Source organism: Scleropages formosus, chromosome 21, assembly GCF_900964775.1.
Source record: "Scleropages formosus chromosome 21, fSclFor1.1, whole genome shotgun sequence".
Taxonomy (NCBI): Eukaryota; Metazoa; Chordata; class Actinopteri; order Osteoglossiformes; family Osteoglossidae; genus Scleropages; species Scleropages formosus.
This window is the reverse complement of record NC_041826.1, coordinates 10,123,061-10,146,541: the sequence shown is the minus strand read 5'-3', so window position 1 is coordinate 10,146,541 and position 23,481 is coordinate 10,123,061. Positions and strand designations below refer to the sequence as shown.

Below are 23,481 nucleotides of genomic sequence, written 5' to 3'. Positions count from 1 at the left end.
CTGTACCTCATTAAACACCATTATCACATTGTCTTAATTCATCATATTCATGATGGTTTGTCATCTTCAAATTTACCAAATTCATCTTCATCTCATTCATTAGTCTGAGCTCATTCAACATGTATGTGGGCTACACCACATTTGTCACATTCACCATCTTCACCATCTTTACCCTTAGAACCCTTCTATTGGTTTCCTCCCTTCATGTGGCCCACTCTCTTGACACCTTCACCTCCCTCTGTTCTTTGATACTTTCAACATCTCCCCACTCACTCACTCCAGTATTGCAGTTGCTACAGCACCACTGCTCTTTCCAGTAGCACATCACGTATTGTCTCCTATTTCTGTATCGCCACGGGTAAGAGGGGAAAGCAACAGAAGAACAGAAACATGCAAAGGATGGCTGAGTCACATGTACATGGGTTTGACGGCCGAGCTCTGACTCACATGGTCTCATCATTGAGGAACTCCAACTTCCCAGCCGTCTCCTCATAGTCCTCCCCAGCCTTGGCAGTGCCCTCCACGGTGTGGTATGGGACGGCTACCTTACCCCGCGCCCCCGATGTCCGCTGGACCTTCACCCGCATGATTCCCACACTCTCGCTCACTCTTGTCGTTGCACTCTCAAATGTGAAGATACCCGCATGGTCATCATCGTAGATGGTGACTGTGGCCGTGTGGGCAGGGCCTAGAGCTGCCTTTGGAACTGCTGCCACGGAGGATAAGGGGAGTGGAACTGAGCTGTTGCCAGTGGCAACAGAGCCAGGCTCGGGGCCTGCATTCTCTGGCCGGTGGACCACACGGGGGTTGCTGAGGTGCACATAGAAGTACTCATCCTCTTCGAAGATGTCATCATCGATGACGCCTACCGTGAGCTCCTTGACTGTTTCACCAGGTTTGAACAGCAAGGTGCCCTCAGCGAACTCATAGTCAGAGCCCGCGTTGGCCGTGCCGTCCTCCGTGCGGTAGTCCACCTGAGGAAACGCGGGGTCAAGTGGTCAGTGGAGGATGATGGCTGCCCATGCTTAATTCTACATGGAGCTGTCAACCTTTGAACTAGGATTATAATACCTTACTCAACAAACTATTCTGAATGCACGATTAACAAAGAATTCCAAAGATAGCTGTACAAAACTGTGACGTTATGTTTACAAGACCAATTATTCATACATTCTCCTGGTTTCATCCCAGCTGCCAGAACATTTGACGTTGTGCTATGGACGTCTTACTGACCTCCTCCAGACTTCCTCGCTTTGAGAGGTAAACCGTGTTCTGACCTGTGCATCACCCTGGCACGAGGTCATCAGCAACATAAATAAAACAACTATGGTAACGACTCCGGAATAAAAAAACTGATAATATCCACTTGTGAACGAAAGCCAGTGCTTAGTGTGGGGGCTGAGAATTGGATGCAAGTTCGCTGGCCGTACGCAAATTGGCACTACACTTCAGAACGCTCAGAGGATGCTTTTGCGGCTTGCGGCCCACAGCCTCGCTGCCGAGCGCCACGTCAGCTGTGTGGGAAGACCAGGTGTTCTCAACTCTATCGCAGGCAGAGCTCACCTTGACGGCACAGCCGCTGTCGCCCCCGTGCCGCACCACCGCCAACTTGAGTGAGCCGCAGTTCTCGAAGCACTGGTAGTGTGACGGCTCGAACTCCAGGAAGATGGTGTTGGGGTCATCTTCCTGGGCACTGGCCTCGTGACAGCCCACGGCCTTGCGCGCCTGGTCAGCGGCATGCTTCTTAAGGATGTTGCCAGCGCCAATCATCATACGTGTGGCCTGGATGCGGTAGAAGGCTCTGCTCTTCTGCTGCTGCACCAGTACCTGGTAGTTTGCCATTTCAATCAGCTGTTCCGTGTCCTTCTCTGGGTGCTTCTGTTTGAGCTCCTTCAAGGTGCGCGCCATGTCACGCCTTGCTTCCTCCTCCTGGTCTCGCCCAAGAGGCCCACCTCCTCCCTCCTCCACGCCTGCCAGCATGCCATCCAGTGCCTCCTTGTGGTGGGAGTTGGCTCTTGGCCCGTCCAGCTCCATGTCCATCTTGGCGAAGACACCATCCCCCTCCGTCTCAATGATGATGCCCCTGCTCTTGTCAGCACGGTAGCGTTTCTGAACGTATTTGTAGAAGAGCAGGCGGCGGTCAGCAACCCAGGCCTGCACCACGCACAGCGGGAAGAAGAGGAAAGTGAGCACGGCCTCCCACACCTGCACCACACCTGGTGAGAACACCGAGAGGATAAGGTACAGCCAGATGTAGGCGAAGATGCTCCAGGCTGCCGTGACGAAGAAGACACGCAGGTGCTTGATCTTGCGCGTTTCACCATCAGGCACCACATGGACGCAGAGAGCGATGATGATGAACATGTTGAAGGCAGCACTGCCCACAATAGTGCTGGGGCCCATGTCGCCCGCCTTGAATTTGTGGCCGCAAACCTCGATGACCGAGAGCAGGATTTCAGGTGCCGAGGAGCCCAGCGCCATGAGGGTCAAATTGGAGACTGTCTCATTCCAAATGCGCACAGTGGCGGTAGTGGTCTCTCCATTGGGCTTCTTGATGGTGATCTCCTTCTCCTGCGAAGTGATGACCTCAATGGAGGACATGAAGCGGTCAGCAATAATGGACATACCCAGGAACATGTAGATGAGTGCTACAAAGTAGACGATTGCTCGGGCCACCTTGTCTCCCACTGAGGGGTTTTGGGGATTCCAAACAGGCAGGACCACCCCCTCAGAGCAGCTATATTCGCCTGAGCAATTGCCCGGCGCCCCTCTGGCCGCAGGGTCCGAGGAAGCCTTGGAAAGGTGGGTGAGCAGAAGAAGGAAGAGGAGGATGAGGAAGACGAAGATGCGGGAGCGTGGGAGAGCGATGGAGAAAGCACGTTGATGTAACATTGCGATGGTGGCGCTGAATCAAGTTGGCTGGAGAATTTGCTCTTCCCTTCCCTTCTGTCTGCGTCTCCCAGGATCCGTCAGCTAACAGGAACAAAAGACAATGTACGATAAATGTCACCAAACTGGGGATGGCAGGTTATGTCCCATCTGCGTTACATCAACTCCTCTTTTCTGTTAGTAACACATTGCGGTCATCTCTGCGTATATTAAGAACCTAGGTGTGACAATAACTCACAATAAAAAGTGTAATGATCACAAGAGAAAAAAACTGCTATTCAGAAGCTGACAGGAAGTGAAACAAGGAAATGAGCTGAGAAAATACAAATCATTTGAAGTTTTGCACAGCTCCTTTTTTAGCCAATAAGTTCAAAATGAGAAGCTTTCCATTTACAACCAGTTAATATGCTGAATGGAATATAAGATTACCAAAAATACACGCATACAAAGCATCGTGTAAGAGCCAGTTAGCATTACTTAGCAATTGATTTGTATTTAATACATGCTGCAGTGTTAATCCGGCGTGTGTGTGCTGCAGTATTACATTGTTTTGTATTTAAAGAATGCCTTAAAGAACCTTTGCGCCCGTAAGACATGTTTATATAAGAGCATTATTACGCATCGGTGACAGGAAAATACTCATCCAAAGCCGCAGACATCAACATCTAACATCCCTCCAAAGGCTGAAACATCTCCATCCACCTCCACCACCTTGTCGCACACACACACAACAGACAAACACACAATGAAACAGCGAAACACACAAATAACCTCATCGAATACAGACACACAACCACAAACACTGACCCACACACACACACACAATCAGGCGCACAGATACGTGGGAAACTGGAGCTCATTCATCCATTCACTTTCAGATATTTACATTCAGATGTTCACCAGAGGAAGCGAAGCCCAGTGATTCAACCCCTGCTGGGAGTCGGTGCCAGTGAGAAGCAGATGCTGCCTTCCGGATACTTCCGGATGTCTCTGCATCCTGACAGTTAGCTGTGCAGGGACCTACTTGTGGGGTCTTGAGGTTTTTCTTAGCAATATCCTACAGGTACAGTACCAGTGTTTTTGCCCCCAGCCCTGATGTATTTTTACTGTGAGCCTTACAATCACAAATGCCCCTTTGAACTTGTGAAAGCACTTCAGGCAAAACCTGTTTCCATCTAATTATGGAAATCAGAATGAGTATCAATAATACTTAGAAAATTTGGGATCAGATGCTATGACAAATCATACGTTTGGTATTCCTTTTCCTGAAGATAGTGCCACCTGAATGAAGGAGTAAAGAACATTTTTGACAGGTTCATGCAAAACTAATTGAATCCCAGAGACAGATCTTTCGAAAGAACTGCGTTCGCAATATTTTGCACAAAGAGCTGTGTGAACGCTGCGCCTGGATACGGCTGCGGATTATAGCGGGATTTGGTGAGATGAGTAATTGGGGTGATTTTTCATAAAATTTGCTTGGTTTAATCATGCCTGGCCCTGAACCACAGCTAATCCTGCATTGTCCCTTGACACACACAGGTGCGCAGCAAACTGCTGCCCCACACCCCTAGTTAATGTTGTTGGAAACACATACAGCTCACATTAATTCTACGCTCAAGCTCATAAAACAGAGCTAAGTTGAATTCACATATTCAAAAAGCAAAAAAAAAAAAAAGGTATGGACTCGAAACTCACAGAGACACATGAACACATCAGAACAGAGATGCTCATGGGCACAGGCAGGTACCACCGATACACATTTATACAGCCAATCGAAACTGAGACACCGAAGTGAACAGCCAATGAGAACCGAAACGCTGATGTGAACACTGTGCCAATTGGCACGGACACACCTGGGCACATATGTGGAGCCAATCAGCATGGAAACACCCGTGCCTGCAGCCAATCAGCGCAGAGACAGATATGTCCATAGTCAATCAGTACCAACACACTGGGCTCAGCCACTGAGTGCACGTGCACAGCCAGTGAGCGCCATGAGACAGAAGACCGATACACAATGGACAGGAAAATAAAGACCAGAGCAATCAGGCAAGCGCTTGCATCATGGATAATGTACACCCACTTCCAAGTACCTCTGACACACACAAATACACAGTAAATGACCACTGCCAACATGAAGTACTTCAACATCACTGAGCGCACACACACCGAGGAGGAGTTCGTCACACAGCTCAAGATGGAGATACGAGCGGACATCCCACATGAAAAGACCATAAAATTCACCATGAAACCCTGCAAAGAAGCACACAGTACCGTCCAAAAGCGCCACTGTGCGTAGGCATATGACTTTGTTGAGGGTCTGCTATTTATGATCTGTCAGTGTCTGTGATCTGGACCCCGGTACTAACCTGTGGCTACGTGTTCCCCTACAGGAGTCCAGCACATGCTATCTCAGTGCACCGTGTGCATCAGCACTGAGGTGCACCATCAAGGATCACTTCTCTCCTTCCCACAGTTGGGACTCACTTCCTTTATTTTTCATTTCTCGTTCTCTTTTCTGTTGAGAAACCCTGAAAAATCTCAAACTGCATAAGAGCTTCATCATCTTTGGCCGCTGGAGAAGTGTACGCAGTGCAACAACGAGCTGTTTAAAAAAACATTTAGTGGAGCAACGGCAAGCACGTTGTACCAAAACACCAAAATCAGTGTAGGCTACTGTATCTCAATCATCTTATTGTAGAGAGGAAATAAAAAAAGGGGAGAGAGATTCTGGGAGGAATCAGGGCAGAGTCAACGGACAAAGGCCGGGTGCTTCCCATACTGGATGTGGCTGAAGGATAGATATCTAACACCCGTTGCAGAGTCCACCCAGGGTGTAATGTGCCCTAAGAGCTCTATGAGTGAGATTTAACCACTTAACCTCGTTGTGGTATGTCAAAAGACGGGCGTGTGCCATCTAATGACGGTGTCGGGGCTCGCGCAATCACTGCAATCTGCTGTGCTGCTTCCTCATCTTGTCGCTGTCTCACTTCCTCCTTGTGGGTTCTGCTGACTCCGCCCCTTTCCTCCCCTCCATTTCCATCACTCCCTCTGTCTCTGCCTTCATATTGCCCTCTTCTCCCCTCCGCAGAGCTTTCTCACCCTCACCCTCCTCCTTCACAACAGCTAAAAATATGACACAAGCTGCATTTAAAGGTCATGAAAATTCATTATGACACACGTTGCCTATCGCTGATAAATGGGGTCCTTTGAGAGCCCACCAAAGGCTATCGGTTCGAATTTGGCCGGGAGACAGCTCACTTGTGGGGACACTCCGGCTGGCAATTCCATGGCTGTCAATATTTACACCCACGACTTTCCAGCTCAATCCCGGAGAAGTCAATATTTGAATGTGCCCCATCCATCTTAATTTAGTTTCCCAAAGGGAGCCTTGCTCACAGGTGGATTTGGACCACACTGAGGTTTCCCCACAGAAGAACTAGACCGAACTTTGGCGCTCTGATGCAGCTCAGACTGCTGGGAATTTAGCACAAAGGAAATGTGTCATCATCTTTGACAGACTATGAAACTCTGACATCCGCCTCCACTGTGTAACAAGCGTTGATGCCCTGGCTCTTCATTAGCTACCGTCAGTCTGCTTAGCATGTGAGAACCCTGCCGTGGACCCTGTCGAACACTGGACGCCCCACAGATGCATGCTGGGCAAATTAAACCTGCTATTTTAACAATGGTATTAAACTTTTGAGCATTGTCTGAAGCAGGGTGCAGTGGAGCAGTGCCTTTGGCCAAGGCCTGCTGTGTGGCCGGTCTGAGGTTCGAATCCTTCTTGTGGTGCCTTGCAGCAGACTGGCGTCCCGTCCCGTCCAGGGTGTATCCTCTCCCCCTCTGCTTTTGCACCCTGTGCTGCTGGATTAGGCTCCGGTTCGCCTCGGGACAAGTGGTTGTAGACATTCTATGTGTGTGCAACTTTGCTTCGGCTATTAAAACTTTAAGGTCTTTGCTTCATTATTTATTCACTTTGCTGACACTTTCCTCCAAAGCAGCTTAGAAATTAAGCACTGATTTACCCACTTCTATAGAAGGGGATTTTTACTAAATCAAATAAGGGTAAGTACGTTGGTCAACGATACTGCAGCAGGAGGTGGAATCCAAACTGAGGCCCTTTGAGTTGAAGACTGTCCCTCTAACAATTATGCCACCTGCTTTTCTCCTGTTGCCTTGAAAGGAGCTTTGAAGAAAATGAATAAAAAAAGATGGTCGCAAGAACAGAATAGTTTGTCCTGAAACACAGCAGAGGTAATAGGCACGTGAACAGACAAGGAGAACCTTATCGTGCGTTTTTAATCAGAAAAATATAAAATCATTTTAGTTCACTTGCAAACAATGGTGCTGTTACTTTTTCAGATTTTAGTGTGGTGGTAGTACATCTCCCAGACTGTGAGTTCAGACTTGGGTTAAAATCTAACTCAGTTTGTTTGGAGTTTCCATGTTCTCCCCACAGTCCAACAATATATGTTTCAAGAGAACTGGTGACTCTAAATGTGTGTGTGTGTGAGTGTGTGTGTGTGTGTTTGTGTGTATGCAACTGCTATACAATGGTGGACTGGCATCCTGTCCAGCGTGCACTAGGTTTATCACCCAACTGGGATAGGCTCTGGACCACTGTGACCTTGCACTGGATCAGCAGCTATGGATAATGAAAGGGTGGGGGATTCAAATGTGGATGTTTGCTCTACACAGGAATAAACTGTATTAGTACCTGGAATAGGTACCAATGTAATAAAAGAGCATCTCAGTGCTGTGTCACAGGGCTGTACACAACACTGTACACATGACCTTAACACCTAGCAGTGCCCATGGTCCACAAACGTGTCCCCATGAAGAAAAATGACTCTTCCACAAGGTGCAACCTACTGCAATTTTCCATTGTGATTAGAAAGGTTTTTTCATTCATAGATCCATCCATCTATCCATCCATCCATCCATCAATGTTCAATAATCTCTTGTTGTCAGAGTTGCTGTGATCTGGAGCCTAACCCGGAAGCATTGGATGCAAGGCTGAGGGGGGTAGACTCTGGACAGGATGTCATATATTCATTCATTCATTACCCTGTGACCACACACAAAGAAAGTCTAGGACAGACTGCCCTTGCTGTGGCTCAGTGTTACTGCCAGTGTCCACACCATCCTCCATCCTTCCTCCAGTGCTCCACTGGAGAGTTTGTACAATAACGCTGCATTGTGTAGAGTACAAACAGGCCCTGTTCCGCCCACAAGCTTCACGCTTCGAGATAATCATAGCAATCTCAACCGTCCCTCCGTCAGAGCGAGATATAAATGTGTGACAGACGTTGCCGATTGCCGGTCAGTCTGGCAGGAAGAACCAAAGCAGAGCATGAGAGGAGGAGGAAGGGAAACAGTGCAGGAATAAAGAGGAGCTTCGGCAATCATAATCATAACTGATAGCGTAACTGTTCACTTTCAATTAGTGTTTGGTTCTCTTACAGCAATGACTGTAAGATAGAAACATGAATATGCCTTGTATGTAATTATGGCACTTGCCATATTTCTACATGTGTTGATTCGCACTGGAGAGCACCTTTGACTTGAACTGGACCAAAACTATATATCTCTATAGCGAGAGAGCGAGAGAGAGACAGAGAGAGAGAGAGCGAGACAGAGCGAGAGAGAGAGAGAGAGAGAGAGTGAGAGTGATGTCGTCCTGAATACCAATGGCATTAATGTCATCTTTCCTCTCAGAACTCCAACACTTTGCTGCAGATTCAGCAGGATTACGGCAAATAAACAGTGTAAGGAGGAAAAATGATATAAAAAGAATGGACCTCTGAGGAGCTCTCATGAAACGTTAGGGTAACGTTTAATGTGCATTTTGTTCACTTCCATATTTACATATAAATTACTGCAACAGTGTCCAAGGGGGGAAAATGACACGCAAAATGAATCAATCTCAGACCCAATTTCCAAACAGCAACCTACTATGGAATATTAAATTCAAAAAACAACTGTCACTGGTAAATGCTAATAAGCAAAGCAGACGTTTGCACACTTACAATGTGATCTTCCAGTGGGTCACTGGGGGGGTGGAGACCCCAATCCCAGGTGCATTGAGAAGATTCAATCGCATGAAGAAGAGCCATGAAACCGCTGCCGGCTTCATACATCCACAACCAGGAAATGTGTGCTGTTGACATCCTGTCTTCTTGCAAAGCCCGTGGGCAGCAGGTACCCAACACCGGGTGGAAGGGTAGGCCCAGTGTGTTGTGTTTTTCTGGACCACTTGTCTTATCTTCCATAGGAAACACAGCACTGCCTAAGTGGGTCAACAGCTTCATCTCGGGGTGGTGGGAACATGCTGCCGAATCTTCTGGCCTCTAATAGTCTCTTTTTCCCAACATGCTGGTCACATGACACGTTATGTAATAATGCAGAATGAAACACGCAGTGGAGCACATGCTACAGATAATCATTCTGACACCAAATAATTCAGAGCAGGAGGTGGTGGTACAATTATTTGTTTCTTAATTGTAGTTTCTCCTTTTTAGCTTTTGGACTGGCATCCCAGCCAGGGAGGACACTGCCTCACAGGGATCGGGTTGGGGTTAGGCTTCAGGGATGCACTCTGGACCACCACAACTTGGCAGTGGACAAAAATGATGGACGGATAGATGGATGTTTAAAAAAATAGATGGGTGGATAGATGTCAATGAATGAATAGATTGATTATTTTTGGAATAAAATCCTTCCGAGACACAGAGGTGTCTCTCCGTACTGCCTGTCAGTCCCAGATTCTTTTTACTCCAGCATCTGGTTCCTGCTGCTGCTCGGACTGATCCTTCTTCACCTGTGCTCATCTGGCCACTGCTGGTACGGGAATGATAAAACCGTAGCAAGGAATAGAGCAGTGACAGATGGGATGCGGTTGAGTCACTGTCTTGGTGACCAGGCATCATGAGCTGGGTGGAGAAGGACCTCTGATGCATTCACACTTTACCATGTATGAACACAGAAACTTTTTGTACGGTGACTTTTTTTTACACCTTTTGGCTCAGGTTTCTTAGTTCCTGCCTCTTCTCTGTGTGGGTACACATTTGCCAGCCTCATTAGTGGAAGTTTCAGCCCTCCCACACACACACAAGCACAACTCTCACATCCCCGTTTCCCATATTAACAGCCCATTGAAAACACATGCTCCATAAATTACCCACAATCCCTCTCCCGCACACATACTTGTGTTCGTGAACTCCTGCACTCTCTCATCTCACACCACCCAAACTACCAGGCCTCTGCCCCTGGTTCTCTACCCGGCGCCGAGTTTCAGCTCAAGCAGGAGCTCCAGAGTGCATGCGGGCCAATGAGTGTGAGGGCACCACCTGTGCCCCCTCCGCTGCATTATTCATACTAAGCGTGTCTGTCGGTGAGAACGGCCGTGTGCAGCTCAGCACAGCAGATCATCAGCACAATTTACAAAATATAAAAATCCATTATCTGTCATAGGCCTTCTTATACTGACCCATTACCCACGCTGCCAAGCGCTTTGATTACTATGTTTAATTAAAACCCTCTCTGTTCCTCTTTAATTTTTCTACTCTGTTTGCTGCTGGAATAGCACCAGCCCGGACCCCGCCAGGCGCTGTCACGGACTTTGCCGAGGAAGGCGCACCTGTCGAGACTCTCCAGGGTGAGAATCACCTGTTTCCCTCCAGTATGCGTAGATGCCCCCCCAACTCTTCAACACTGATCTCAGGCGCCCACCGTGCACTGCCTACATCCCACCCCATGCCCCGCAGACCGACCCTCAGCAGGCACTTTGTGGCAGATAAACCTATAAAATAGGCCACAGTCATACAAATGGAGGTTTAAAGTTTCCTGGGGTGGCGGGGGGGTAGTCTGTGGGGGGGCAATAGGTACTAGACTCTCTTCCCCTCTTCCCTCACAGCTCAGCTGGATCACTGTTACTGAGAAGGTGGATTTCCAGAGATTAGCCAAAAAATGCCCATCTGACCTAGAAATGAAAGAACCGGATATCATAAATAAAGAATATACTTCTGTTGAGCGCTGAATTGTTTTTTTATTCCGAAGGTTATATTTATCTTTGAGACTCAAGGAAAATGAAAATTTCCAAGCCATAAACATCAGTGACACACTGAAGGCCTTGAACGGGCTGAGTTGGAGTGTTGCCCGGCACACGGTAAATTAATACACGCTCGTTCCCTGCTATTTGGTCTTCCAGAACGTCTGGTCTGAGATTAATTCCACTTATCGTTAATCAATGGAGATTTTCTTTTATCTGCTCTGCGATGTCCAGCCCAGGCGTGAAACACGCGGTCCAACGAGATAAACTGAGACCGAATTTGAAAACCGCATCAAGTGGCTGTGTCAGAGCGACAATGAGCCGCACTGCACTGTGGGAACTCTGTACTCATTCCAGCACTGTACTCAAGTGTTTATGTGTCACGACGGGCCGAGAAAACCGGGACGGAAAGGCCCAAGTGCGGAGTCGTTCATCTGGAATCAGAGGATCAGGCAAGTTCTCGGTATCGGGGACAGGCGGAGGGTCGGTCGATCGGCGGTTGGGGTCGGAGCGGGAATCCATGGGCGAGGTCAGGAGACGAAGCGAAGAGTCGGTCGAACGAAGATCCGTGGATGTGGTCGAGAAACAAAGCTAGGGGTCAAAACCGGAGAACGTGAACTGAGAACTGGAGATGCGCATGAGTGAGGAGTCACAAGGAAGGGCGGTTGTCCCTGATGACATTCCGCAAAGGAATAGGAGCTGAGGAGGGTCTTTTAAAGGGTGAGCGGTTAATCGGGTGCTGGATGAAAGTCGGGTGTTGTCGTCTGAGTTGTGGGCATGGACGTGACATTATGTTTGTACCACTGAGTTCGTTTTTTTTTTCAAAATATTCATTTATTTTAATGTGACATTTTGCACTCATCTTTCTCAAGCCAGTCCATTCACATTATCGCGGTAAGTTTACCTAATGAAACCATTACTGTTTGAACTGTATTTTATATACATGGGGCATGAAAAAGAAGCTTCCAGAAATTACTCTACAGACCCAGTACCTTAAAACCTTAAAAAGCTAAAAAAAGACAAATCCTTTATTTCTTTCTGCATCCATTTACAGAGAAGAAGAAAAAAGAAATAAAAATGTAATGAAAGGAAAAGAGAACTATCTCTATTCCGACCGTAGACTGAAAAAAAAAATGGTCAGAAGTAGAATGGTGAGGAAGCTTTTAGTCCACAGGCCTTGTTTGCTACGACACCTGTGCAATTCGAAAAACCTGTCAGGAATAAATGGTGAAACAGCAAAACCACTTTCTTATTGTTATTAATTCTAATTTAATGTGGAGACAACTTTTGCTGATGATGTTAGGCTTCATTCTGGAGTGATTTTGGGGTGAACTTGGAATGAAACAGAATTTCCCCTATATGAAATAATGTAATAACTACTTTATTAGCTGATATGGGTCCTGCCACAGACACCGGCAGATGGCAGCTACAGGAACACCTGGAACTATAGCCATGGGTACAGAAGTAGATACAGGCAGCTGCAGGCACAGCTACAAGTACAGCTACAGGTACATGCTCAGGTAGAGGTACAGGCTGGTCGTTAGAGCTTCCAGTCCCCTTGTCCCCCTGCAAATGGAATGCACTGGCGTGCAGGGTAATGTACGGTCTGTTGTGAAGGGACGCCATCGGTGGGAAGCCATTAGCAGTTGGGGCCACACGGTTCTGGTCGGCCTGCGCTTCCTGTTGAATTACACATCGACTCCCTGGGCTCGCACCAGGAGCCTTTCCTCACTTCCCCACTCCTCTGGTTCATCCCCATCCAAGATGTACACATCATTTCAGGGCTTTGAGGCCAGACAAATCAGTGAGGATTTAACAGCTTAACTGACAGCAGCGGTGCCAGTTTCGAGCAAGCGCACATACACACACATACACAGATATATAACTAATCTGGAGGAATGCGCTCTCTGCCATGCATTCTGTTTGCATAATGTGTGTTTCAAGTGTCATAACTCACAGGAACTGCTGGAGTGCAAATAATGAGAGCACTTGTGAGACAAAAAAAGGAAAACATTGAAAGTTGTGAACTGCAATGATTCCAGCTCATTTTACTACTCTATCTTACCTGTATTACCTGTATTACCACACTGCTGTGTGTGTGTGTGTGTGTGTCCTCACACAGTGACGGGATGTAAAGTACAGCTATGTCCTGTAGCTGTTTTTCTGAACACATTTAAATACCTTTTTCCATTTATTATTACAAATAGGTCTTATTCAATTTAATTAATCAGTAAAACGGTGCAAATAAACAGTGCTTACTAATCTACAGTTGCTTTTCAAAAGCATTTACAATAAACAGCTAAAGCAGTTAACAAAAATTCACATCCCATGAAAAACTCCAGTATTCTCTTATGCACATATAGAAAACAAATCTCCTGTCAGTACAATATAGTCCAAAATATTATGAAACTTTCTTCATCTGATATCTTTGTTTAAGGCAATTCATGATGATAATTAATCCTATTGATACTAATTAGTCCATATACACAGCGGGCTGTTCCTACTGAACCGATTCATGGTAAGTACCTTGATGAAGGAAGCAGCATTTGAACCAGGAATGTCTGAAACCTCTAACCATTACGGCACTTGTTGCCCAAAAGGCTTAACTACAAGTTCAAATACACACACACAGAGTCTGAAATCGCTTGTCCCGAGCGGGGTCGCCCGACAACCCAGGGTGCAAGGCTGGAGGGGGAGGGGACACACCCAGGATGGGAAACCAGTCCATTGCAAGGCAGCCCAAGTGGGACTCGAACCCCAGACCCACCAGAGAGCAGGACCCGGCCAAACCTGCAACGCCACCGCACCCCCCAAATTCAAATATTTCAGTAGTAATAAAAGGCATTTTTTTAATATTGCAGCTATTGATGAATTCAGATGCACGTAGTTATGAATAGCAGAAAACTAGTAGATGACGTGTGTTGATTTTCTACTGCATTCCACTGCACTCCACTACGTTTCCACCACGTTTCCACTGTGCTTCCAATGCAATGCATGTATGTGAGAGTATAAAGTGTAAAAACATGATAAACACTAGATTTTGACCCTGTATAAAACGGTTTGTCAGGACAGACTAGTTATGCGTGAAAATCCGCCCCCCCCCCCCCCCCCAAGTGCTCACTGCATTCCTGCCCACGGCAGCACCATTGAACCTGGAGCAGGAGGGAGGCGGGTGGGGAACTGCGAGACTGTGGAAGTGGGGGGGTTCAGCTGGGGAGGTGGACGGGTCCAAGTGACAAAACACCTTTGACACACATGAAGAACGAGAGATAGGGGGCAGCGGGGGTCAGGCGGGGGGGTTTCCACACGTTGCTGTTAAATAACATTGCCGTGTGGCTCAGGATTTGATGTAAATGTACAGGTTTACCATACATTCACCCACATATTTCACTGATGCAATTTATGTTAAGTACCTTGTTAAAGGATCTAGTCCTAATTCACCATGGTACCACACTGCTTTTGCTCTCTGACAAGAGGGATGGATTTTACTCCGTAGCTGAGCGGTATTTTAAAGAGGAACATCACCATTTTTCACATCTTGGCTCGTTGAAACATTCATCTGTGTGTGTCGCAGCCATTTCCGATCCATTATTTACGCTCATTTCCAAAATGAAGTAAAGTGCACAAACAATTTACATAGATTTACTCTGCTCTTACCAGTGGTTAATGTTTCAGCACTGTGATTATTTTTTAAAACATCGAAAGATAAAAGAGAAAGACCTACTTCCTACCAGCGCAAGATGTTCCATCTTTACATTTCTTGCTTAGTACACAGAGGAGGTGAGATGAAGCCGTGTCTTTTGCCGCACTTTGCCCAGACAGGTGGTAAACAGTGTGCAGCCTGTGGTCGGTGCTACAAAGGGAAGGACCACTGAGGTTCTCTTTAGAGAAGACACCCGCATACTTTCTGGGCCTCCAAAAGAATGTGAACAAAACATATTAAGAATACTGAACTCTTGAAATAATTTATCAGAGAAATTGTGCTGAAAATTTCATTACAAGCAGCCAGGCACTCTTATGAGATATGAAAATGGGGTTTAACGTGTGGGCGGCATGCCTTTTGGAGGAGAGTGCAGGTAAAGCTTCTTGTACCGGCAGGGCAGTAGGTGGCGTACTAGTTAGAGCTGTCACCTTGTAGCTGAGTGACCCTGGTTTGAATCCCGTCTCCTGCTCCAGTGCCTTTGCCCAAGGCATTTACCCTTAATTGACGTATTAAAAATTACCCTGCTGTATAAATGATTATAAGCTCCTTAATGGCAGTAGGCAGCACAGGGTGTAGAGCTGCTGCCCTCTAGTTAACAGACCCAGGTTTGAATCCCACCTCTTGTTGTAGTACACTTGAGCAAATGTATTAAATGGATATTGCTCCAGTAACAAAAAATAATATTAACTTTTTATAGTTGTATAAAGCACTGCTTGAAAGTGCATGAACTCTATAGAGACGGTCATTATTTTTGTATAAAATAGTAAAATAAACATATAAAATGAATAAATTATGCGTTTACTCACCTGATTCTACTTACCTACTTGGTTTAATCAGTGCAACTCAGGGCTCACTTATTTTTGCACCTTCACTATTTCTGCATTTATACTACACGTATTATTTCCTCTAAAGCAACGTATGGAATTGGTCATTAAACACCTATTACATCATGTGAGAAACACTGATTCTCATTAAATCATTTTGTGGTAAAACTGAGGGACACAATGGGTTCACATAATTTCAAGGACCGCTGTGTATATGCCAAGATGTAGTGATAGATAGATAGATAGATAGATAGATAGATAGATAGATAGATAGATAGATCATCACACAGCAACACATAGCCCTATAACACAGCACTCCTGATGGACATGACCCCACTGACTCTCGGAACCTTTGAAGATCTTTCAAAGGTCCTCGGCAATACAAACGCGAACTGATGGAACGGCGCCCTAGGCTGGAGCATGCGAAGGCACGCCGGCTCAGATGCGTAGCGGAGACGAGGCGCAGACACGGCAAATGCAGCAATGCGGGCTTTGGACCGCGGCCTATCGGAAGCCTTCAGTCCGCGGCAACTGGGCTCCGTTTCACAGCGACCGCAACGCAAACTGCACAAACCCTGCACGACGGCACATCCACAGTGAAATACAAAATCGCGATCAGCAGAAACAAATCCGCTAGCCCTTCGACGATGAGGAGGGGAGCAAATTTGAACATGTAAACTAAACGCAGCAGCACGCCGGTTTGCAAATTTAATTCAGCGTTTGTGTCGAACGCTGGACCGCTTCGAGCGACATGTCCTCGGTGCGGAGCACCGTGGAGCAACAGTACAGCAGTGCCGCGTGATGAATGGCGGCGTCGGACCGAGCGCTCTGTCTCCGTTTGATATCTGATCGTGTAGGAGGCAGAATGAGGGAGGTTGAAAAACCGCAACGATACTGAGAATTCATTTCCCGAGGCCGACCTCTCCGCCGGCTGTAATTGAATAGGCAATTGCGGCCGCAGCGGCGCGGCCAAACTCGGCTTCCGTTGCACACAAATCGAGCAGTTCAGGCCTGATGAAAAAGTGATAATTCGACAGTTATTACTGGCCCACTTTCTTCTGCTTTGTCCACTCAGAGCGATAATGGAAATCCCGTATAAGTCAAACGGCGATGTTTTATTGCGTGTTAAATCAAGTTTTACGATAAAACGAGAAACTCCGTTTGCATAATAGCCTCCGCGTCAACCCGCTCGTTCGCTCGACACCCCGTTGGATTTGCGTCCTTGCTGCAACACACGCATCTAGCGCCAGAGTTCGATCCGTGGTTAAATAACACAGTGTTTAAACTGGTGCATCGAGAGTATTTTGCGGCCTCACCACGGCTCACCTGAACGAACAGCCAAGCGATAAACGAGCGTTAGCAACATTAGCAAAGCGCTAATGTCAGCAAGGAATGTAGTGCGTTGGGTGGGGTAGAAAGTTCCAGAAGGCTGGGTTGGGTCTACAATTAGATACACATTCTAAAGGCTGCCTTTCAGAGGAGTACGGCCTGCCCAACCGCATTCGCACTGTCGCACCATGTATTTGCATTGAACCAAGACATATTTTACCATCCTTGTTATCAGGTCCTACACTGCATCGCATCATGTTTTATTCAATAGCATCACGTTACATCATAGCTTCGCACGGCCGGGGCAATTTAAAGCACTTTTCTTCCCTCCTTCGTACGCTAATTTACACTTCAGCAGAAGGGTCTTGCTCAGCCATTCAAGAGCAGCATTCAGCATGGGATCAGAACCCAAAAATCTGTTCATTAACTTGTTCTTCCTTCTGGTTGTGCTCTGAACACAAAATCTCCGGGCATTTTTCAGCGGTTGCCTTTGCAACCAAAAGGCTGCAGATTCAGTTGCTTAAAGGGGCTCTGCTGTGGAATGATAGTTCATCTGAGCCACAGTAGTAAAAACACCCAGTTATATAAAGAGGCAAAATGTGGCAGTGAAAGCTGAGCAAGTCTCTCAGGGAATCAGCATCTGCCGAGCAGCTAAATGCATCTATTCCCTGCCTGTGAACAACATCCTCAGCAGGTCCTGATCTGCTAATGTCATTTGACTTCCCGTCCAGATGATTAACATAATTATGGCATTAGGAACTGGACCGGTGCCCCTGGCCTTGCTCCAGCTTTTCCCCCAGGACCCGTGTAGATGTTCCTCTTCCTTAGTTAAGGTGACAAGGCACATCTGGCTAAGGATACGGTTCATCTTCCACTATAACTAACTATATAATTAACTCGGCTGCTAAATAACTGGGAACGAAGGTAAAAGGGAACTCTCTGTCTGTTATTCCACAAGTGGTGTCGGGTTTATTGTGTCCATTCCGTGTATAATTACCAAATAAATTTCATTTTGGAATATACTGTCATCTTCAGATTTAGGCTTCTGGGGAATTCTTAAAGACACCAATGCAATTTTCGCTCGTCGTTTCTTCTGAATACCCATTCATATTCAAATAAAGACTCCGGGAAGAAGTCGAGCAACAACTCTGAAGGCACCATGACTTCCTTACATATTTTAATAGATGTAAGAGAGGCTGCAATAGTTTGGTTTGATTGGGAACTTCTCTGGAAAATTCAGGACAAAACCCTGCTGCTCATCACGAGCTACAAGGTACCAGGTGACAGTTCTGTTCACTAAGAATCTCCACCTTGACAAGTTTGATTAGTGTCTACAGTGACGGAGACAGCATCACGCAACTGGGTGCAAACATCGCCTTCCCCAGATGCTTCTGCATCCTTCGTACCCATGCACAGCACACATCGACACCCTCATAAGGGAAGCGGAGAGACAAAGGCTTCCTGAACCCCTCCCAGGGCAACAAAGGAGATTATTCTGGCCTTGTCTGGAGCATTAGCATTCCCGAGAGCAGCGGTTAATGTATGTAAGTGATGCAATGAAATCAGTTCATCACCCAAAACATCTCTGAAATGATCACTCTCTTGCTCGAACCCCCATCTTTAACACCCCTGCACACTGCGACAATATGAGCATTATCCAAACGGAGATAATGACAACGCGGAGATGGATTGCCCTACAATAAGCACATGGGCCATTACGCCTTGCCATAAAAATAACCAGAAACAAGATACATTTTCGTTTAATGAAGGACAAATTACCCTAAGACCACGGGCACCTGCCGAGTACAAATGAATATGAAAGGAACAAATTTACGGGTAGGCTTCGCCTCCGTTTCATCTCCTCTCATTATCTATCATTTCAGGCCCTCTTCATTTTTCACAGCCTCCTTATTAGCGCGCTCCATTACAGTCCCCTGGTCCCAGTCAGTCCTTCTGCCTCCTCCGTCGATGTCTCTAATTATGACTCTGTGGTTTACATAATCTTCGCCGCACCGTTGCTCTGCTTGCCGTGGAAACCCAGCAGTGTTCTGCACAGCTACGGGGACGAAACTCGGGCTGAGCATTCTCCACACGAGAGGAATGATGTGGTAACAATGAAGATGAGACGCATCGCGAGCGCTGCTCTCACAGGGGGAGGGGGCCCTCGTATCGGATTTTGTCTGTTTGCACACGTCAGATCTTCAACGTATTGAATTGCATCTTTCTTTTAATCCCCACCGCCATTTGACTGCTGAGAGCATCTGGCCAACGTGCGCGCGAGAGTGCGAGGGAACCTGCGGTCACCAGCAAAGGCAGAGGCGTGCGTGGAAAACGATCTGCCTGTGCCTGCTGGTGAGCACTGCTGCCAGGTTGGCTCTTTTCTTTAAAGATGTATATTACCGTAGTACTGATGAGGAGGAACGTGTGCTGGTCTGCGCCACAGCACCACCATCTACGGTCTTTCATCTGCTTAAATCTGTATAATTTCCTCTGTATAGGTGCCAGAGACCCAGGACTCTCACACTGAGTGCTGGGGCATGGAAACACAGTGAAGTGAAATGAAATGAAATGAAGTGAAGTGAGGTGAAGTGAAGTGTGGGAGGGGATTTACCACAATCAGAATTAAAGCTCAAGTGCTGAAAAGGTGAGGAAGAAAAGTGCCCCTCCCCTGCAGCGATTACAGTGATCTGGGCTATAAGGTGTGGTCCGCACAAGTGCGCCGAAAGGTTCTCGTTTTCTCTCACCTCCTTTCACCGTTGCGAAAATATGGGACCACGCAGAGGCGTGTTGTGCCCACCCAAAGACCCCCCTCCATTCCCGTGGCCCATCTCGACAGACACCTGCCCACCTGCTCGATGGTACACGACTCGGGATGGGAAAGCAGCGGGGCCTCTGGGTCATGGACGTCCTGCAGGGGTGATGGGGCAGAACACGGGGGCTGGGATGGGACCAGAACCCCGACAGGGATCGGTGTCTGCAGAAAACCAGGGTGGAGGAGATGAACAGATGCAGTGAGTGACTGGAGGGAAATCCATCATTTCAGTATTTCGGAAGCGTACGAGGATTTGCGAAGACACCCAACATCTGTGTGGACCGGAGATGAACTGTCAGTGTCAGCAAATGAACAAGAGCTGGAAAATCCTGCTCACTGCGCGCGTGACAGCAAAAGCCTGGTTTCTCTCACCTGTTTCATCACAGAAATCATGCCATCATGGCACGGAAGTTTCCAAGATATCTTCACCGAAATTAAAACTGCAGCGCTGGTCGGTGGTGGGACTAGTATTCCGAAGCTCCAGAATTTAGTGCTGATTTACTTGGTTTAATTCTCGTATAAAATATGAAAATGCCAGCGCTGCCCTGAGTCCTGGCAGCCTGGAGACACATGTGGCGAAAATCTTCAGATACAAATTAATTTCAGCAAAACCACGCGCAAACACCCCCACCGCCCCGGGCCAGCACCGCTCCTGTTCGCGGTACCCCGAAACCCCCTGCACGGCGTAACCGGGGCAGCACGCGCTACGGCACGGCACGGGGGGACACGAGCACAAGGGAGTTACGCGCGGCCCCGCGGTCGAGAATCCGACGACCGCCTGCTCCGCGTTCGCACATCACGTTGCCGTCTTCCGTCATTAATCAACACACACACACACACACACACACACTCATTCAGAAAAAGACACACACATGGCATGCGGTCCGCAAACTGCAGCAGCGAGGGTTACCTGTCCAGCAGGTGTCCAGCAGGTGTGTTGGGGCTCCTAGAAACAGGTGCGCGGGCGCTCATCCATCTGCATCCGCGCGAGAAGATGACTCGTGGGGAAGACTCGGCGCGGGAGCGATGAGTTTCCCTCCCCTCCTTCAGAGTCGTTGCTCGGCTTCTTCCCGGGAGCGCGACGCCCCGCGCGCGTTTCCCCCGAAGAAGAGTGATGACAGCAGGTCTGCGGGATCACCGGGAACGCCGGCTCACACGCGCGCTGGATTGAGGATGGATGGAGCAGCCGAGTGAGAGTGTGCGTGTGTGTGCGTGTGTGTGAGAAAGAGATGGAGGAGAAACCGCGCGAGCGGGAATAAGGAGGAGGAAGAGGAGGAGGAGTGATGAGAGAGGCGCTCGCATCAGCACCGCGGCGCGAGCGGGAGGCACGAGGGTGGGGTGCGGTGCGCCGGGGGTGGGAGGGAGGGTGTGGAGAATGGCACTGATCGCTCCCAGTCTCCGGATGGATGGTGTTTGGCGCAGGACCGCGCGGACTGCAGAGGCGCGCGCACGTGTGTGTGCGTGCGTGCGTGTGCATGCAGACGTCTCAACGAGCACCGAGTACCATAATAGCAACGAGGTGCATTCCAGCACATCGCACGAGCGGCACGTCCACCTGCAGGAGGAATTATGGGCGCTCCTGGTGTGACTCACTCAGTTATCCGAAGCCATGCGGCATCCCTCTTCATCCCTCGTCGCGTGCGACACCTGCGATGGATGAGCGCCTCTGGGAGCCGTTCGTGAAACCAGCAGGCTTCTGAGGGCAACAAAAACCATTCTTGTGCTGATCGCTCTCTGAACGTGGTAGTAAATCAGTGCTCATTTATTAATGAATTTACATCGGACGCTGTGTCTCGAGATGGAACACACTACACGGTGAGAGTAATTGTCACTGTATTAATAAAATCTACACAGAGACCAGACTGAATTAAACTTTCAGAAGCGACTTTTGAGAAACTGGTTTGGTGATGTTACTAGACTGCTTTTATAACTTTTTTCTAAACAATTTACAGTTTCTTCATCTTAGCTCCTCAGACCCCTGCTGTTCTATTCATGGCACTCCGGACAATTTTTTGTGTTCTCTGTTGCCATAGGAACATATATTATTTTGGAAAAGTACAACGGGGATGTTCCTACACAGTTGAGATTGAACAAGAAAGTTCAAATACGTCTGGCCAACCTTCTCTCGTTTTTATGAAGAATGATATTAATTGAAAATATGAGCAGAAGCAAAACTGAACATCATGAAAAGACAAGGAATATATATATATGTACACTCTGGACGGGACACACACAGTCATTCACTCACTCACACATTTACACACAATTTAGAGTCACTAATCCACCTGAACTGCATGTCTTTGAACTGTGGGAGGAAACCTACGCAGACATGGGGAGAACATCCTTCCGTTGTCAACCACCGCTTGTCCCGAGCGGGGTCGCGGCAAGCCGGAGCCTAACCTGGCAACACAGGGTGCAAGGCCAGAGGAGTAGGGTACACAGCCAGTACAGGATTACAGGCCATCGCTAGGCACCTCAAGGAGGGCTCAAACCCCAGACCCGCCACGCAGCGGGCACCGGCCAAACCAGCTGTGCCACCACACCCCCCGCCTGGGGAGAACGCGAGAATCAAACACGTCGTACCACGCAGGCGCTGTGAGACAGCAGTCCCATTTACTGCACCACGTACCCCCAACATGTATACTGTATAATATATATAATATTGAGTGTAAACTGCACAATGGTGATAAAAATGTCACAATTAGCCTTCCATTCAGTTCCTCAGAAGAATAATAGCCAGAGCAGCTGAAAAGTGTAATGTATAATCTACACTTCTAAGGGGCTTTTTATCAAAGGAATAGCCAAGCATATTGATCCCAGGTGGATTATGGTAATGGCTTCACTATTGACTGGAGTTGCATCAAGTAGCCCACAGATGTACTCCATGGTCCCTGGAGCCAGAAAAGAACCAGTGTGTAGCGTGACTCAGACCTCCAAAGGACTAAAGCACTGTAGGACTGCAGAAAGTGTGATGATTAAGGTTGGTGGTTCACTTCCTGAGGAGCTGCTCTTGTAGCCTTTGGAAATTAACAATGCCAAGCTGTGGAACTGCGCAAAATGAAATGAAAACAATTTCCATTCTTTCTGATAATTCAGTAAAAAAAAAAAAACGAAAAATCCAGATTGGCAAAGACATAAATGTAATGAGATATATTAATTCTTAAAGACAATTTAAGAGGGAGCAAATCTATGTTATTACAAAACAATAAATCCATATCGTACAATCCATACAAAGACATTCTTCCTCAGAAAATCTTGATAATGACGATGTAAAAAAAACCGTGCACCAGTTCTTTTGTAATGCTCCAAAAGGCATATAAGATCCTGCTGCTTTAAATAATGGACTTTTTCCGCCTTAAATTAAGTTAAAAATGTCTGTCTTTTTTATCTGTTTTTGTACACTTCAGCCCACTGACAGCCTTGAGTGGGTGAGTTTGTACATTTAAGAGACGATAATGTCGTTAAGGTTGTGATTATGAGTCACTTTGAGAAGGAATCTCTGAATTATTATGAAGATGATGCTACAGGATACTCAGCCAACACCAGGTGAGCTCAAGCAAACCTACATAAATGCTTCAGGCTTCCAAGGCAACTGTGTGCATCAGTCATTGAATTAAACAGAATATTATTTGGAATAAATAGATGAATCCTGCTTTAAAATAGCACAAATAAATGATCTGAACTGATCTTACCTATCATGGTATGCAACTTTTGCTAGTTTTATGTGAAAAGTCTGAGTTCAAAGTTGATAGGTAAACCGGATCCTGTCGTTGCCAGCCTCAGCATGAACACATTTGAAATGGCTTTGGTTTCAGCAGCAGAGGTCTCAGAAATTTCTGCTAACTGTACGGCTCCATCTCCGACACTAATC

At 47.3% G+C, this 23,481-nt stretch overlaps 1 protein-coding gene across 2 annotated transcripts in view; it reads right to left on the bottom strand.

Annotated features, from left to right (window-relative positions):
• slc8a4a (solute carrier family 8 member 4a) overlaps window positions 1-19,769 on the bottom strand; it is a 44,141-nt gene extending 24,372 nt beyond the window's left edge. The window contains exons 1-3 of one of the 2 annotated variants that reach the window (XM_029247588.1): window positions 19,647-19,769; window positions 1,564-2,973; window positions 448-974 (exon numbers count right to left, since the gene is read on the bottom strand). In XM_029247588.1, the coding sequence (XP_029103421.1) occupies window positions 448-974; window positions 1,564-2,892 (1,856 nt within the window). In that variant the 5' untranslated portion in view covers window positions 2,893-2,973; window positions 19,647-19,769. Of the gene's footprint in view, window positions 1-447; window positions 975-1,563; window positions 2,974-3,775; window positions 3,830-19,646 lie in introns of those variants that run through there. The other variant, XM_018729098.2, reaches the window with a different exon arrangement.
• Window positions 19,770-23,481: the final 3,712 nt, after the last annotated feature.